General features: G+C 40.3%; 1 protein-coding gene across 3 annotated transcripts; it reads left to right on the forward strand.

Moving 5' to 3' along the window:
* Positions 1-1,643: 1,643 nt before the first annotated feature.
* Positions 1,644-18,459, forward strand: SAR3 (SUPPRESSOR OF AUXIN RESISTANCE 3). Of its 3 annotated transcripts, none has more exons than XR_015688582.1 (6): positions 1,644-4,595; positions 14,497-14,620; positions 14,842-14,987; positions 17,631-17,728; positions 17,814-18,110; positions 18,276-18,459. XR_015688582.1 is itself a non-coding variant. In XM_087666219.1 (5 exons), exons 1-5 carry the CDS (start codon positions 1,857-1,859, stop codon positions 18,016-18,018), a joined length of 3,312 nt encoding a protein of 1,103 aa, XP_087522345.1. In that variant the 5' UTR covers positions 1,644-1,856; the 3' UTR covers positions 18,019-18,459. The 3 variants fall into 3 exon arrangements, 1 of the variants encoding a protein (XP_087522345.1); XR_015688583.1 differs by having other exon boundaries at positions 18,289-18,459; XM_087666219.1 differs by having other exon boundaries at positions 17,814-18,459.
* Positions 18,460-18,959: the final 500 nt, after the last annotated feature.

Consider the following 18,959-nt stretch of genomic DNA (forward strand, 5'->3'; position numbering starts at 1 on the left):
CCAATCCTTGGGATGTAGTGATGATCTAGAGACCTGCTACCTCCTAGGTTGGGAGGTGAGTCTAATGTCCAGCCCCTTTTATTGTGGATATGGCTTGTGTCATGTCTCATGTGTAATTTGGATCCTAAAGGGATGTTTCAACCAAGGTGCCTAGTTTATATATTGTCATGGGTACTCAAATGGGTGCCTATTTTGTAGACACACTTATTTTAGTGGTAAATGGTCTTCTTGTCCACTATCTTTAGACACAGGGCAATATATGGACAACTTTTTAATGTTAGAATGGCAGGCAAGTGCTTGTTCGTCAATAGCCTTTAGACACTAACTACATGCTAAAAGACGTTCTAACTTATCTTCTTTATTGATTGGTGTAATACATTGAGGGACCTGCCAAAAGTACATGGACATGAGGTTCTTTGCCCAAAAGAATAGAGAAAATGGGTATGGAATGTACCATAAATGCAACAAAGAAACCAACATGAGCTTAGCCTTGTGTACAAAGGGAAATGTCAACAATGTGAAATGGGTTTCTATTTGTTCTTTAACATATAAACAAGTAGCCCTTGATCCAATGTGTAATCACACTATAGAGGTGGCTTGTAACTTTGACTTATAATTGTCACTCATCCACACAACAACCAACCTTACATGACTCGAAATTATTTCAAATAAACGTGATGCCATTTTTGGCAATTGAGTTAGGAACTTAAATTTGATATGTACACTCAAAATTTAACCAAAAGAATGTGATGCCATTTTGAACAGTTAAACTAGAAACTTAAAATTGATATCTGTACCAAAATCTCATTTTAAAGATTTGAGCTAGAAACTCAAAATTCATATTCAAACTACTGTTCACGCAAAACAATTTTTTGTAGTAAAGTCACAAAACCCTTTACCTTAAAAATTTGGAGGGATTTTTGAAACAAATTATATATATCACCTAGTTTTATCACTAAAAATTTATCTTAGACTTTAATGTTGTAAACCACATCTTCTTTGAAATTTCATGAAGCACACGAAATTTCATGAAGGACATAGCTGGGATAATGGCAAATAGAAAGTTTAATATTAAGTGATAGTATGGTATAAGTTTTAGGCTACTTATCTTTGATTGGAGTTCACGTTACTAATATAATAGCACTAGCTATTTTACAAGACCAATGAATCACACCGTGAAATAATGAGGATGAGGTGAACTCCATTTTGCTTTCCCTTAGGTCGTTTATTCCAAGCAATGTCTTTGATATTTATGATGCTTTGCAAAGGAAAGGTGCTTGCAATTTTTTTTAAAACAATTGCTATTCATCAAACATTATTTGCTTAGCTTTACTACCAAGAACATAAGCTAATCAATTTCACTTTAAGGTTACGATGGCCAAAAATCAAGGAGGATAGATCGTAAATCCGCCGGCAACACCTATGCTGGTTTGAATCAATCTCGGCCCAAGTCTCAACAGTTAAGAGCTTCACGAGGAAGAGTGAAAAACTTTTAGTGGAGATTATCCGAACTGTTTAGTACTTAACAATTGTTAACACAATAAGGTGGGACCTTTGCAATCCATCTTATTGTTATCACAATAAGGTGGGACCTTAGCAATCCATCTTACATTAAACCTTGGTGGGTGTGAAACAGTGATTCAAATTGAGATAAACTAACCTGAGTAAAACGGCATGGAATGATGGAAACTCGTGTTATGAAAGCAGAGCGGGAAGCACAGCGCCTTCCAAAAACCTCCCGGATGGCAATCTATGCAATGGCAGAAGGGATGATTCAGTGTCCGCAGTCGAAGCTCTCGTGGCAGCAGCCAGTCTAGCTAGGGTTTGCAGCAGGTGCGGGGGGCTTCCAATCCAACATGGAAGTCCAGCTAGCCCCCGGGCCTTTCCCCTTCCCTTGCCATGAAGACAAGACCATCCTTGCCACCTGCAATCGAGACATCGAGGCTCTCCTCCCAAAGCTCAGCCGCCATGATTACTTCACTCGGCCCGGATTGCATCAGTTGGCGGCACAGGAGCAGGCCGAACCGGGCTATTGCAGCAGAGTGACAGATTTCGTCATCGGTCGCGAGGGATATGGCTCAGTGATGTTTTTTGGAGAAACAGATGTGAGATGGCTGGATCTTTGCGACATTGTTACATTCGGCGTCCGAGAAGTTATTGTGTACGACAACGAACAAACCAAGCCTCCCATTGGTCAGGGCCTCAACAAACCTGCTGAAGTTACCCTTTCTAATGTCGGTTACACTGGCAAGTGCGACCGTGAGGCTGTTCATGGGGAAATGGAGCTTGGTAGTTTTGAAGAAAATTTAAAACACAAAATTGAAGAACAGGGAGCCAGTTACATATTATATGACAAATTACTGAAAGAATGTAAGTTTACTGTGAAACACTTTAGTAGATTTGGCCTGGATGATTCTGATGACGAAGAACATCTCGCAGAGGTTTCTGCCAAGGCAATCGTTAGTGTCAATGAAGATGCACTGGTGGAAGGGCGAGATGCAATTGAAATGGAAGATATTGAAACCAAAGATACTGTTTGGCAACCTGAAAGATATGGTGTTAGCTCAGAGGAAATAGAAGCTGAAGGATCACCTATGGGATCACCTATGCAAGATGTACGAGTTGGCACGCCTCAGACTGCTTTGGCCCATTCACTACCCTTACATCTGAGGCTTGATCCGCTAAAGATGCAACAAATGAAAATGCTCTTCTTTTCTTCAGGTGAGGAGGATGAAGATATCGTTATGTCTAAGGACGTAGACTGGCTCCCCTTTCAAGGTTCAAATAGACACATGACTCCAAGCACAGCGGACAATATTGCACCAAACAAAAGTCCTCTTCAACAAAAGGATTATCAGCGTAGTTCAGAGTCTCCAGCAAAGAGTATGTTTTCAAAGCATCTGATGAAAGTAAGTCCACATGCATCCTGGAAACATTCACCCAATCTCTCTCTGACCCCTTACAGTGGACGCCTTAGTATGGATGTTGAGCAGGAAGGATCGCCAGCTAAACACACAAGGATATTACTATCAATAGAAGGCAAAAATGAACAGTCTGCACTGAAAAGAGCAAGAATTGGGTTCAAGAATGAGCACAGCACAGATTCTTGCATGTTTGGGCGTTCTGATAACATTGTTGATGCAGCACTATTTCTAGGCTCCTCCTTCCGTGTCGGGTGGGGCCCATTTGGCATGCTAGCACATCCTGGGAACCTGGTTGGAACAGAAGGCAATACAGTCTCCTCAATGATCCATTTGGAGAAGGTAGCTCTTGATGGATCTGCAAGGGATGAGGAAGGGAAGGTAAGGGATGAGCTTGTTGATCTGCAGTTTGTGTCTCCTTTGAATGTTCACAGCTCTATGAGCAGAATTGTAGATGGGATGGACGAGCAGCCATCCAAAGTACAACTGCGCTATCTTGTTTGTGATCGGATTGAACTTCCAGGTGCATGTAACAAGTTTGAAGACCTGTTAGTTAAACAGCATGCTGTTGAGGGGTTAGCAGCTTCTCAACGCCTCATTCTCCGACATCAGGTCATGTCATGGCATTTGTTAAGTGTGCTTTTCTCAGATAAGCGTGTGGAACAAGATGCAGATGAATTAAAAACTCCAGGGGAGGTGAAAGTCTATGCCCCAAAGATGGAGTCTGAGTTAACAGCTTTAGTCAGAAGAGCCCAATTTAGTAGCTGGCTTCAAGATAGTGTCAGGCATCTTATACAAGATGAGATAGATGGTTTGGAGTCTGGAGATCAGTTAAAGGAATTGTTTGCTCTGTTGACGGGCAGGCAGCTTGATGATGCTGTCCAACTTGCTGCAGTGAGAGGAGATGTGCGCTTGGCTTGCTTGATTAGTCAAGCAGGAGGTTCGATGGAAATGAGAAAGGATATTGCAGATCAGCTTGAAATCTGGGAAGCAGAAGGATTGGATTTTAGCCTCATAGAGAAGGATAGACTGCAACTGTACAAGCTTCTTTCTGGGGATATTCAAGGAGCTTTAGGTGACTGTGAAGTTGATTGGAAACGATTTCTTGGACTTTTAATGTGGTATTATCTTGCACCAGACACTAAGCTTCCTGACATCATCAATGCGTACAGCCTTCTTGTGGAAAAAGGTGCTGCACCACAACCTGTTCCAATGTATGTGGAGGAAGGAGCCTTACATGGGATTGCTATAGAGACTGACCGAGGTTTACATGACACAGCATATTACCTTATGCTTTTACATGCCAATCAAGGTCAGAACGTTGTTAATGTGTGCAGGATGTTTTCATCCTCCTCATCAACCTATGATCCTTTGGATCATAGAATGGCTTGGCTTCAACAAGGCTTTCTTCAATCAATTGGGGTCCTTAAACCTGTGCAGCTTTATGTTCTGCACATGAACTTTGTCTCACAGCTGCTTTCTGTTGGGCAATGCCACTGGGCTGTCTATGTGGTTCTTCACATGCCTGATAGCCTTGAGTATCCAGATTTGCACGAGAAAGCGATCAAGGAGATTCTCAACCAATATTGTGAAGTATGGAGCACAAGCGAGCTCCAACAAACTTTTCTGGAAGAAGAATTAGGCATACCAGTTGAATGGCTGCATGAAGCACTGGTTTCGTTCTATCCCCTGGCATCATTAAGTTTAGTTATTGGATCAATCAGGCATTGCTGGTTCTATGTAGCACCTAGAGTTGTTATGTTTAGATCAATACTGTGGTTATTTGGTGTCTTTCTGAAGACTGATTGAGAGAGAAATTAATCATGCAGTTCTCTGCGGCTGTTTTTAAGAACTCATAACTTGCTTTTTTGTTTGAATCATCATATAGCTGTTCCATGGATGAAACCAGTAGATTCTGCCACAGTAGAAGTCAGATCTAATGTTTGGAGTAGCCACTTGACCAACTATCTGTCAGTTGGCTGGGCTGATTAACATAAAATGGCTTAGATTAAGGCTTTTTTCTGCTATGTAGTGTTCAGCAAGCAGTAATTGAGCTTAGCCAATATTAGGATCATGATAGATGCTGAGCTCAAAATAATCTACACTCCAATTAGCTCTTTAAAACAGCCCCAAACGTGCAAATTACCAAAAGTTTCACTAGTGGTTCTAGAGAGTTTCTATGTTCCACATGCAAAACCCTAATTTGGGAGTACCCTTCCACATCTATAAATAGATAGGTTGCTCACCATCCAGCTCCATCCTTGTCTAATAGGTTTTAGCCAACCATTAGCCCTTTTCCACTAGCTGTCCAGCACCTAGCGATTGCTGCTACATGGTCTACAATTATCCTTGGTTCCCACTGTTGCCGGTGATCAGCTGCCATTATCTTTAGGTGGTTACATTGCTATGTTTACTAGTTTCAACCCCAAAAACTGTTGCATTTTGGTTTCTAGCCTTTTGCCCTTCCATTTCCAACATCGGTCTTATTTGCCTTTGCATCTATAGCAAGTTGTTTTTGTGTTTCCAACACTTTTCTTCATTAGCCTTTGCTTTGACTAGTGGTTATTGAGTCACGATTCGTCTTCGGTGGATGACACGCATCGACACCTTCCTCAGCCCACTCCCATGAGAGCCATTGGCCATTGGACGGCTTTGCCTTGAGCATCTTGTTTATTCTTTCCTTCATTTACAGTTTTGATTCATTCATTGCAAAGTTCTCTTTCTTCTCTATTTGTGTTTGCGTTTTGAGTTTTGTGTTTAGGGTTCGTGTTTACATACAAAAGATAAGATCTTTGAGGCTAACGGCTATGTGGAGAGCATGGATGCCGCTTATTAGGAGGCTAAGTATGCGCTTCAAAGATCATAGGATAAGCAAAAGAGAGCAGCTAATCATCATAGGCATGCTTTGTGTTTTGTAGCATTTTAAAAAGGCACGGTTGAAAAACATGAAGGGCAAAGAGAGATTATATCCAAAGTTGAGTATGCAATATTATGGGCCATTTTAAGTGTTGGAGAGGATTAGTGATGCATATTATAGGCTGAAATTGCCTCCACTCTAGCAGAAGCACAATGCTTTTCATGTGAGCTTGGTTTGGCCTTTTCATAGTGATGTGCTAGAGGATGTATTTGTTGAAATTCAGCTTGAGGTTGAAGAGCTCGATGAGATATTGATACCAAAACAGATTCTAGTACACAAAGAGTAAAATATCAGGGGTAAGGTTTTCAGATGGTACTTGGTGAAGTTTCCAGAACTATTTACCAATGGATGCCAAATGGATGCAAGAGGATGACTTGGTAGACCATCCTTAGTTGTTGCAACTTTACCTTGATGCTTTATAGTTGGAGCCGACTTTAGATCTCACTCGATCAAGTTCTGTAGAGCAGGGGTCTAGAGTGTTACTTGATGCTCGTGAGGGAGCTAGTAGCTTCACTACTCAGTGATAGATAGCTCTAGATGTAGTGGATCTTGGATATATTCAACATACATTCGGGGTATTGTTAGTTGACAGTATGTTTGCCAAGAGATCATTATTCAGTATGGTTTATTATTTGTAGCTCTCAAACTATACATTTGCATCAGTTTATGATCATGAGGAGCTGATTATCGAGTGCTAGTTTTCAATGTATGGTCATTAATTTTCAGTGGTATTCTATTGATTTTATGGGGAGTAGCATATGTTATGATGCCATTGATGTTTCAGCCATGGTTTATGCTATATCGTGGTTTAGTTTGGTTAGATTAATTGAGCTCATGATTAATGGATCTGTCCCATGATAATCTGACAATGTCTTTAGGATTCTTTGCAAGTCTTATGTTATTTATGTTGGCTGGTAATTTTCAGCATGTGTTGGGCATATAGAATGGTTAAACAATAGTGCACAATGTTGTGTTGACTATGATGCCTTGTGGAAATTCTAGTGCAATATTTTGCTTTTGATGCATCTAGTAGTGCAATCGGGGACGATTGCGGATGATTGCAAGGATTTTAAGGGGGTGGGCTGTCATGAGGACATGTATTTTTGCAATCCTTACTTTAAACTTAACATGTGGATTAAAAAACTGGTAAGTGCAATCTTGGACGATTGCAAGGATTTTAAGGGGAAGGGTTGTCATGAGGACATCGATTTTGACAAGCCTCACTTTAAACTTAACATTGGATTAATGTTTTAATCACATGTTTAAGTAAATGTTACATGTGATGTGTAATTGAGATTAGTGTAAATAAATGAGCATGAGACCTAAGGGAATCAATGAATATCAAAGGCAAAAGTTGCAGTTAGTTATGTCGCACCGATACTAGGTGGTATCTAGTGCGAGTTTTAGCCTCATTTATTTGGCCATAAGTATTAGTTAGTGACACTAGAGATGTGGTATTTAGTGGTACTTAACACTAGTTTGATAGTCTAAAATGGCACATGGACACTCGGGAGATGAAGTGGCCTAGCCAATTTAATTTTTGACTTGATTGGTTAGACTATTTTTTTGGGCACCAAAATGATTATTATATTCGTTTTCAGCAAATTTAGATTGAAAGATAGTATAATAATGTAGATAATGCTGAAAATTCATTTGGAAAGGCTGCCACTTGTTAAATTTTTCAAAGGAAGGTCGAGAAAAATATGGAGAAGGTTGGGAGAGCAAAAACAAAGGCTTAGAGAGAGAGAATAATTCATTCTTGATGGAAACATATTGTGAGGAGTTGAAGCAGCCATTGTGAGGTGAGTTTCAGGCTTTATCAACATGCGTTTGTTGATTTGGAGCAGTCGATAACTAGCGAGATCCTAGGCAGTTGGGCGACGGTCTGAGGCTGAAGGTGCTAGTAGATTTTGGGTCTTCAGGTATAGGTGACAACATTTATTGCTGTTGGGATTTGATTGATTTTCAATCATTTCTCATGTGACAAAACTTTGAATTTTCTCTCTCCTCATCATTTTCTCTCATTTTCCAACCATTTCATAGCCTTGCTTCAAAGATCTTAGCATTTGGACCCTTCGAGGCTAAAGAATTTTAGTTTTCTCTCTTGTAAAACCCCACTTTATAGTAGAAACTAGGGTTTAGCAGCTACCTCAAGAAGTGTGCCAGATATTGTAGACTCCCAGACCTTAATTATTTAGACTTGAAGTTGATTTTCAGCTGAAATCAGGTGGAGGACTAGCCAACCATCAAATTTGGAGCATTTCTACTCTTCTTGAAGAGGGTGAAGAGACCAATGGATTGCTTGAATCTAGGGGCAAATTAGATTAAAGACTTGCTGGTTACTTTGGACAATAAGGGGAGTTTGGATATTGTGAAGGGGATTGGGAGAATTCCATTGTAAATCAATTTCTTCTTCAATAAAGCTAAAGAAATATTCAAAGGGGGTTTCTACTGCTTCTTGGTATTCCATAGGATTCGGAACTTGTCTTAGACATCGGTCTCATTTTCTTGTTGTACTTTCCCTTTGCATTGCATGATCATCATCATCCTTGTACACGGGTGCTTGGGCAAGTGAATAATTTTCCCATGAGGGACATTGTTTAAGTGGCACTTGTTGCATGCACATTCTCATTATGTAGCACACTAATCTATGCATCTCATGGCATAGAGCACATTTGGGTGGATCTTGAGCTTTCCATTGGCGGTTTTGTTCCACCTTACCACCATTTATCACTCCTTTCCCTTGTCATTGACACCTTGGAGTGGTTGGGTTGGCTTGTTTGTTTTGTGATGTTGAATCTAACTATCCTTTTTTCATTTTTCCCATGGGCATAGTTACTTGAAAGACTACAAACCATATCTATTCTCCATTAAAAAAAAAGGGTATTCAATGTGGTTCCATCTGCCTATAGTAACAAGGGATGGTTGTTTTTTGGCTTTTTATTCCAATTCCCTCCCATCCCTATACCATCCTAGTCTTGTTCCCATGTTAGAGCCCCCTCTCATGGTAATAAGATATTACAATTTTTATCCTTGTTCCCATTCTCGTCCCCATCCTCAAAACCCGTCCCATGTTATTATGCATTCACCTTTGCAAGTCGTGGTTGGCCATTGGATAGTTGATGAGCACCTTTGTTTGATGTATTGGTCTCTTTGGGGTGATCACTTGGACTCCTTTGGTAAGATAACCATCGCCTTTGTAGACTTGATAGGCCATTGGATAGCCGATATGTATCCTTTGTCCAATGCCTTGGTTGCTTTGGGGTGGGATGCCTTTGGGTAAAAATGGGCTTGAGCTTTTCTTTTAGTCCCTTCTTGGTTCCAGTTTTTGGTTTGAGAGGGGTTGCTGAGCTAAAAATAGAGTTCACTCTGATTAGCTTTTTAAGATCGCCCCAGAACATACAAATTACCAAAAGTTTTATTAAATGGGGAGCGGTTCTAGAGAGTATCTGTGTCCCACATGCAAAACCCTAATTTGGGAGGATCCTTTTAGATTGCCCACCATTTAGCCCCATCCTTGTCTTGTAGGTTTCAGCTAACCATTAGCCCTCTTCCACTAGCTGTCCAACTCCTAGCGATTGTTGCTATACGTGGTCTATAGCTATCTCAAGCCCCCATTGGTGCCATTGATCAATTGCCATAATCTTGAGGTGATTACATTGTTGTGTTTACCAATTCATACCCTAGAGATTGCTGTATTTTTGGTTTCCAGTCTTTTGCTCTTCCATTTTCAGCATCGGCTTGATTTGCCTTTGCGTCTATAGTAAATCATTTTTGTGCTTTCAACACTTTTCTTCATCAGCTTTTGCTATGATTGGTGGCTACTGGCTCGAGATCTGCTATCTCCGGTGGGCAGTGCACATCAACATCTCCCTCAATGCATGCCCTTAAGCTTCTTGCACATTCTTTCCTTTATTTACAATATTGATTTATTCACTTTAGAGTTCTCTTTATTTTCTGTTTGTGTTTGTATTTTTGCATTTTGCATTTGGAGTTTTGTGTTTATTGTGTTACTATGTGAGTTAATGTATTTTAGCTATTGTGTTTAGGGTTTTCCCAAAGCAAGGATTGCCAAAAACAAGGGTCTCTTTTTCACAAATAAGAAAAAAAAAGTTTATTCAAAATACCTCTTAACTCTAGAAAACTCTTTTACTAGCATTAGTACATTTCATGAATTTTATTGGTTGTATTTGTGCATTTGGATGGGCATCCGAGTAGGAAGTTGGGTAGCCATTGTTGTCAGGTTAAATTGTCTCAAGCTTCGTTCCTTGGCCTATTTAAAAGTGCCTTCTCTCCACCCTTGTTCATTCATTGCTCATTTGCATCTTGTGGAGAGGGGGAGAGTAGAGGCACTCTGGTGGTTGCTGTAACCCATGTAGTTGTGTGCATATTCTTATGCCTTGGTATAGAAATTCCATCGTTTGTTTCTCCATCCATTGAGTTAATATGTTCTTACTTTCTTGTTCATCTCTTTTAGTGTTCAGCAATTGTTTCTACTACTTCCATGCTTGCCTCTTTGTCACATTGTGTTAGAGAAACTGAGACTTTGGTTGTTTGCTGACCATGTTGTGCTAGATTTGTTGTAGGCTGTGCCTATTGGTTCTGGTGCTTCAGTTATTTGTGTTTAGGTTGAGTGACCTATTGTTGCTGATGTGGCACCTGGCAAATGATTTGACCTTGTGTTTCACTATGCTTTAGGTAGTGAGATGGGATCAAGTAGTGATGGTGTATCTCATTCTGAAAATGCACATAATGAAGAGGAAAATGCAATGTGTAATCTTGGAATAGACTTTTAGCATGGACAAGAAGCTGATAAGGATGGTTAAGACTAAATGTGGGTCGTAGTATTACCCCCCTGAGGATCTTGACAATCATCGTCAATAGCTTCCTCAATCTTTGCACAATGATTGAGACGGCTATCAAAGCTAGATACTCTCTAAAAAAACTTGGGCTTTTGATCTAAAAGCTCTCTATGCACAAGCAAGAACAACAAGAGGGCAAGATGAATTCAAACACTACATCACTGCTTCATTCTCTCCAACCAAATCCATCAAGAAATGAGCAAGAGTGGACCTCACAGCTTGCTCTACAAGATTCTAACATCGCCGAAAAGACATGAGACTGCCATGGAGCCCAAAAACCCTATGAGACCTCACAAGCCAAGTACAATCTCATTCTTATGTATCAGGCTAAACAACAACTTGAAGGTAAATCTGAGCTTTTCCCTTTCGATTCGATACACCAGTCTAATGATTTTTTAGGAAGCACAAAAGCTCCACAAGAGACCGGCCATCCTATCATGGAAACGAACAGAAATTGGATGACCAGTTTAAAGATCAGCTGAGGATAGCAACTGAAATGTTTGTGCAATTGGCAAAGGCTCCTCAGTTTAGGCGCTTTTTGGACCCCTTAAAGCAAGGCAATAAAGGCAAGAAGAGAAAATCATCTTCAAGAGCTTCAAGATAGTAAGTTGCATTGAAGGAGAGCCAATATAGAAGCATGATGTTCCAAATATGAGTAGTGAGCACAAGGAAATGATGCCAGTGGGGCAATCAATGCATATACAAGGCCAACTTGAAAGTGCCAATCCAATGCTTTTTAGATAGAAGGGTATGCATGCTATGATGGGCAACGAGGGTACTTTGGTGGTGGCACTAGTTTCATACTATGGTGGATCAAGGACGGCATACGAGGATGTATGTCACAACTTCTTATGGTATGTAACGACCAATGGGTGGTGTGTGAGGTCCAATGTATCCAAGTATTGCATAGTAATATGCATTACCATGTATACTACTATTGGCATGATGCTGATGCTCAAGGTGGTAAGTTTGGCAATGCACATATGCAATCCACTATGTTTAGAACTCATGATATTAATGCTGGTCATGCAAATGCTCCATATAGTGTTGGTCATGAGGAAAAATGTAGCTAGTAATGCTTGCATGACGGAAATGTAGCTATTAATGCATGCAATGAATGGGAAAATGTATCTTGGTATGGTCGGTAATATGCGAATTCCCATGTACAATCATATTGAAATGGTCAAAAGTATGTAAACAAGAATAGTTCCTAATGCATTTGGTGCTCCTAGCTTGTCAGATATGCATGAGGGGCTAGTTAACTGAATGCCATATTAAATACTAGTTAAGATAGGACAAATTTCTAGAACCTAGTGGAGGTTATGAGGCAAGTAAAGTCAAAGGTAAAGTTTCCATGTGCTTCTTGGTGAAGCTTCAATATTGTTTCACCTATGAAAGAATGCAACTAGCCTAACATAGATACACAAACACAATTGTATGACAAAGCATAAACTAATAATAGAACATAGTTTGGATTAGGGTAACTTAGAGACAATAAACATAGTGAATAATTTGGAATGAATGAATTTCAATAATACAATGCTCATGTAACAAACACATTATGCAACAAATGAATAAACCTCGAACTCTCGTGTCTCAAGGACCGAGGTAGAGATAATGAGTTGGAGAGTGTTGTATTTTGATAGATCATGAAATGCAACAAGGCAACCTCTAAAGACGTCTGATAACAACAAATGCAGCAATGTGGGTTGGATTTGAGTCAGACAAAGTTGAGGAGAGAGAAAAATCTGCAAAGGCGACAGGTTGGTGATGACATGGCAGGCTGGTGGCAGCTTGAATTGCAAAATGTAGTAGTGTAGGCAATTTGTAGCAATAGGCGACAGCACCAAGAGGCAAACCACGTGCATAAAAAAGCTGCTAGCAACAAACGCAAAGTCTGGGACAAGTAGATCGTAGGCAATAGTTGGTAGGAGCAGCAAACTATGTTGGTGGACATTGGATAGCCACTAGATGGTGGGAGATGATGACGGGTAGCTGTGGCTGAGATGTCCTTTGCGAACGGGGTGTGGACAATGAAGCTATGGCTCTTGCAATTTGCAAAAATGAAATTGGGGAGAGTGGGAAGGCAGCTTGCCTATTTATAGAAAGTTTTGGGCCTCCCAAATTAAGGTTTTTTACAAGTGGGACATTGAAACTCTCTCGAACTGCGTATGCTTAAAAGAAATGGTTAAAATTCATTACTTAACTTAGTTTTGGGGCTGTTTAATGAAGACTAAGGATTTTTAGAGCTCAAAAAGGCCTTCTTTCAGTGCTAGATGCATAAGCGCAAAGTTGCTTTGCAACCAAAACATGTCTCATCATGAACTCCCAGTTGGGGTAGTTAGTTCTATCCAACTTGTCATCATTGCCAAACATGTTCAGCAAGTCATTTTGAGCTGCCATTGCTTGATATATTTATCTGGTTATTTTGATCAGCTGCTGTTGAAAGTACAAATGTAAGTGCGGTGCAAAAGAAAAACGAGGAACTCAGAAACTTAAAATTTATGGTTTGAATGTTGATGATGGAGTTGAATGTCAAAGAGGATGCTGAAAATTGAAGTGAAATTGGTTCCAGTTCCTTGAATGTCATGTAAGATGATGAATTGCACCTCAATATCAGTGAATTTGGGCGAATTTCACAAAAGCCTTGCATTTTTTGGTGAAATTGTGGCTTGAAAGTGAAAACTGCAAATTTTTATGAGGAAAGCTTTTTGTACAGAACTGTGTTGAGATAATCTGAAATGTGTGCTTTGGAGAAGGCTCTGCACAAATAGGGACTTGTGGCTGAGTTAGTTTTTAGGCATGAGGCTGTTGGTGATGTTGCTGGAACTCGTGGATCAGGTGACACGACAACAGCTGGTCGGGATGGCAGATGTGCTAGGCAGTTGAAAGCATGCTGTCGATGGACAGTCCGGCAATGCTTTTGGGGGGGCAGCGACATGCAAGCAGGGAGTGTCTGGGGCTAGTGACATTCAGGCAGGGACGCTAAGTCACAGATGCATTGCTGAACAGGTTGTGCCATGCAGAGAGAGGAAGTGTGAAGGGAAGAATTGGTGACCTATTCAGTCAGCACAACTTATATGTTATGCCACGCAAACTGAAGGACAGAGCTGGTGACCTGTTCAGCAGATGTGCAGCACGACGAACCTGGAGCAACAGAGCTGGTAGAGAGGAATGGGAGTAGAGAGGGTGAAAGCTGAAACTTGATGGTGGTTGTGATGGTGGTGGCTCATGAGCTCACTGGCGGCTGCGGCGAAGGGGGCTTTCATACCACTGTTAGGTCAATTGCTCAATTGCACGGGCATGTGCATACTCAATGAAGAGTGGACAACAAGATAGAAGAGCGGACAGCAAGAGAGAAGAGAAGGTTGCTGGAATGTCACATCCATGAATTTGAGAATGATAGATAGAAAGTACGATCCCTAGGTACTATAGTACCACATCCAAGATGGGTGTTCATACTGGGGAAAAACCCTTTTCTAGGTCGAAGGTAAAAAGTGCCTATGGATAAGGGAGTGTTCACACTAGAATGGAGGAACATGATCAATTTAACACATTGAGATATTAATGCTTGAAAAGGGTTTATGATCCTTAAGTGAAAAAACTTGCTCTGTTTTGTGTCTAATGGATTTGAGGAAAGTTAAATGTCTTGCTTGTTTATGTTTCTTGTGCTTGGAGACAATTTACATACAAAACTTGCACTAATACTGTTTTAACTTGTGTGGAAAATAATTCTGAACTTACCTTTATTTTTCCATAATGTGAGGGTTATTGACTTTATTTTTTCATGGAGCAGGGCACATATTGGCTGTATCATAATGACTTGCTCAAGGCTGTCAAGCATCTTATTAAAAGCATGCAATGGCATAAAGCTCATTCACTTTTTATGATATCAGTGGCTGCATCTCTTTTTCTGTCTGGTAAACATATGACAAAGCCCTTCTTCCTTTTTCGGGATTTGTAAATCTGGTTGAGGCTGGTTTATTTAAGTGTGTTACATGGGGTCTTAGGAAAGAAAGTCTATGTACAACAGTAAGATTTTTGAAATTCCATTTTTAACTGATTCTAAATAACATGTTACATTGTATACATGAGGTGAGCTGCAAAATGGACATTGTCTAAAATGTTTATGTTCTTTCAGGCCAGCATGAAGACCTCCTAGACATTGTGACCTCCATGGAAAAGAATAAGATGGAACTGGAAAGCTGGGATGTGAGTGGGGGTATTTATGCTGATTTTTTTGTGTTGAAGAATGCATTTCGCAGTGATGATTTTACAGAAGAGCTGGTGAGTTTCTAGGCACTTGAAGAGTTTTCTTTTTGAATATCTCTATTTGTGGATGTTGAAGGAACTTTAACTGATTTAAGGAAAATATAAGTAACCATCATGCTGAGTGCAGGCTTAATTAATGCATATTTTGTGTGCCCTGGTAGCCCCAGCAACTTTGCTGTCTCTATTAAAAACTCATTACAAATCATCTCTACATTTTGCTAAAAATGCTCTCTTTTTATTCCATGTTATGAACCGAGGTCTTCGAACTTCTGTGAAGTTGTCTTTGTGCATGCATAATGAGAGAGGCTATGGCAAAAATGTTAAAGTCAAGCTAATTGTGGTCAACCTGATGGGTGTGAGTGCACAGCTGAAAAGAACAAGAGATGGAGTGAGAAGTGAGTGCAATAATAGGTCTATATAGCTATTATGTGCACAATAAGGCCCTGAGACCCATAAATAGGACTTGATTGCCCTAAACCCAAAGTGCCCTTAGTGCTTTCACACTAAGTCATTTCATGACCATCGTGACCAACACTATTAGCGCCCATCCAAATGTCCAAGGATGTAACATAGCCCGGTGACTCACTGTTGTATGTGACTATCTCTTGTTTGGTATATGGATTCCATTTCCTAAGCATATCTTTGAGTTCTCTCTTTGCAATGTTCCTTTGTTCTTGTGTTTTCTCTTTTTTGTCTCGTGTTGTGCCGCCTATTAGAACAATGTTCTACACTTACATTGCTACACCCACTTTTGACAAAATTTGGGATAAATGTTCATCAATTTGGGCGAATTTCATAAAAGTCCCAAATTTTTGTGGTGGAATGTAGTGAAATCTTATGTCAATGTTGAAATGTCTCAAAATTTTGGGGTCACCAATGGCCGATTTTGCAAATTGATGAACAAATTCTTCAATTTGGGAAAAGCCTCAAAATGTTTGGTGAAATTGAGGCCAAATATGGCGAAACTGATGAAATGCCTCAAATTTTGGGCCAATTGTGCTTGTGAAGAGTGCAGATCGTTGAATGGGGGTTTGTGCAAGTTGACTTTTGGCATTAAATGCGAGGACAAGCCACAAGGTGTGTTGGGCTGTTGGGTGACGTCAAACTGTCAATGGCTGATTCAGGGTGACAGTTGGAGAAGTGGCAAGTGAGGCAAATGTGTCTGAGGTGGTGTCATATGAGTGCCAGGTCTGTGTAATGACAGGTGGGCAGCCAAGCGACAGATCTAAAGGCTGGAATAGGCTGACATGCAGCTAGCATGTGCAGGTAAAATTGATGGCTGGACTGCACATGGCTGGGATAGCAAATGACTGCAGTAGGGCTGATTTGATGTTCCAGGCAGGCAGAAACAACTGCAACACAATGTTATATAGGCATGCAACCTAGCAAACCTGGAGCCAGAGGGGTGTGTGGGGCAACAAAGGCATGATGCTGAAGGCATTGTTGGTATTGCTGAGCAAACAGGAGGAGGTGGAACTCAACAGTAATTGTTGCGGCGGTGCCTGGTGCCTCACGATCTGAGTTGTGACAAAGAAAGTAGCTAGTATTAGGCAATGAAGAACAAGAGAGAAGATTGCTTGAAGGTCACGTTCAGTATGTGAGGATGATGGAATGAAAGCACAATCCCCAAGGTACTACAATATCCAAGATATGTATGCTTTCACCTGAGGGAAAAACTCTTCTCTAGCTAGAAAGTAAAAAATGCTTGTGGATAAGGGAGCTTTCACAAGAACAAGCAAGGAACACAATAAGTATAACACGAACCCTAAAGTGCTCCTAGTGCATTTGCACTAGGTCACTTTATGACCACTATGACCAATGCTACTAGTACCCATCTAGATGTCCAAGGATGTAACAGTGGATGTTAGACTTCCTCCACCAATACTTGGGAATGGGACATGGATGCCCACTTGATGTAAGGGCTTAAAAGAGTAGCCTTGCCAATACTTGATAAAATTGTTCCACAAAGCCAGCTTATATATCCACCACCTTGGCTAGCTCACTTACTCTTATCAAACCTTTCCTACCACCTTGAGATTGGTTGATGGGGAAAATACCAACAATTACACTTTTGATTAGGTGGTTACTTTGTTGCTTCAAGAGGAGCAGGGTAGTCTCAATCGGCATAACTCTCTTAAGTCAGATCAAGCTTTTACCAGTGACATGAGGGTCCAAGGTTGGCAAGTCTTCTACTACCACTAAGAATAATATTGGCACTTAATTCGATACAATCAAAGTGAAGGCAATAAGAAGGAAAGGTGTAATTTGTGCAAGAAGATTGGACATGATATATTTGAGTGCTGGAAATACATGCCGCATTGCTTTAGAGGAAACAAAAAGCAATATGGACTTGCTGTGTCCCCTGATGCAAATGCAAGTGTAGGAGAAAAGAATAGAAAGCTAACATTACTCACTATAATTGAGCTTTTGTGGTTACCTGTTGATATGACCCTTTGGGCTTTTATCAATGCTTTTAGTTTTCTGTGTGATGCTCTTCTCACATTGAAAGAAGTATTACAATAAAAGAAAGCTTGGTTATCTGATGACACTGACAGTTAAATACAAAAAGGTAACTAGTTAAATTATGAAAGTGACTTTCTTGAAAAGTGTCTTATGTTTGTACTATGGCTGCTTTATGTGTGCAATCTGCTGACACAGGGAAGTTTTGAAAACAAAACAATCGCATGCAAGGACTTTTTCCAACGACTGAAGGAATCAGAAAGTTTATGGGAAGACCGATGGGCATCTGAGAATAGGTCTGTTAATAAAGCTCTGCTTTTTGTATAGCAACTTTTATGAGTATGCTAATACATGGTTTTTGAGTTGCCGTATATTGTGCAGGCTAGCATATTTTAGAATGGCTGATGAGCTTGCAGCACTACTGCTGGCTGAGAGTAAAACCAAGATGCTTCATGATGTAACAGCTGAGTTAAAGCTGCACTACACTGTCTTGGAAGCACCGGTTCCTGATGATGTTCGATTTTGCCGTCTCCAAGAAGCTGCCACATCTTTCACTTCTTGGCTTTTGGAGACTGCATCATCCTGAAAGATGCTGGTGATGGAGTAGATTTGAACAGCCTCCCTTCAAGCATTCTTGCAGATGCATGTAATCTAAACGATTCCGTGAATACAATAATGGTAATTACTTCTTCCTGCCTATGGTATTGTCTCTTTTCTTCCAAAAAAACCACATTTTTTTCTTAGTTTGCAGATTATGACAGAGAAAGCAAAGCTTTTGTTTGACAACTTTAGTGAAACTATCCATGAGATTGTAAAGGTGTATACTTTTACATGTGCATATAGACTTGGTATACAGGTGGCTTGGCTGGAAGAGGAATAGGTGTGCTTCAGCTTTTTGCAGGGGCAGTTGGTGATTGTTGCAAGACATTCCAGTGCTAACTAAATGCCCTTAAATCTTGTCCACTATTTGAAGATAGATAACCATGTAAACCTTCTTAGAATGAAAGAATTTGGCATTTTTGTTGTTTTTTATGAGTACTACGACATCACACCTTACTATTTGCACATCAGTTGCGGAAGGTGCAGAGTCCACAATGTTTGGCCTTTCTAGAGCATCCACATTTTTCAATCAATGGTTTGGGTCTCGTTGTAATGTCTATGCCGATGCATTTAGAATAGTTTAAGGGGATATCAAATTGGACTTTGAATCTAAACTTCAAAATTCAGCTTTTGCAATCTGTTGTACCTTGTAGTAGCAGTGAGTAATCCTCTTCATTTGACAAAAAACTGCATGAGATTGTGTGGCTGGTGCTATGGAAAGCGCGACTTTTAGCAGCGTTAGTTAGTAATAAGAGAGCAAATCTTAATGGGGATCTCAATCGGGGGATTGAATTAGCTCAGACTTCAGCATTAGAATGCCCCCCCATCCATAGACCCAGAACTGGCCTTACTAATGCCTTCAACCTTTGTGCACTTCTTGTTGTTGTATAGTATTTTTTGCTGTAGATAGTAGATTTTTTTCTGCAG

Source organism: Lygodium microphyllum, chromosome 25 (genome assembly GCF_053477565.2).
Source record: "Lygodium microphyllum isolate KBCC chromosome 25, Lygodium_microphyllum_v1.1.10, whole genome shotgun sequence".
NCBI lineage: Eukaryota > Viridiplantae > Streptophyta > Polypodiopsida > Schizaeales > Lygodiaceae > Lygodium > Lygodium microphyllum.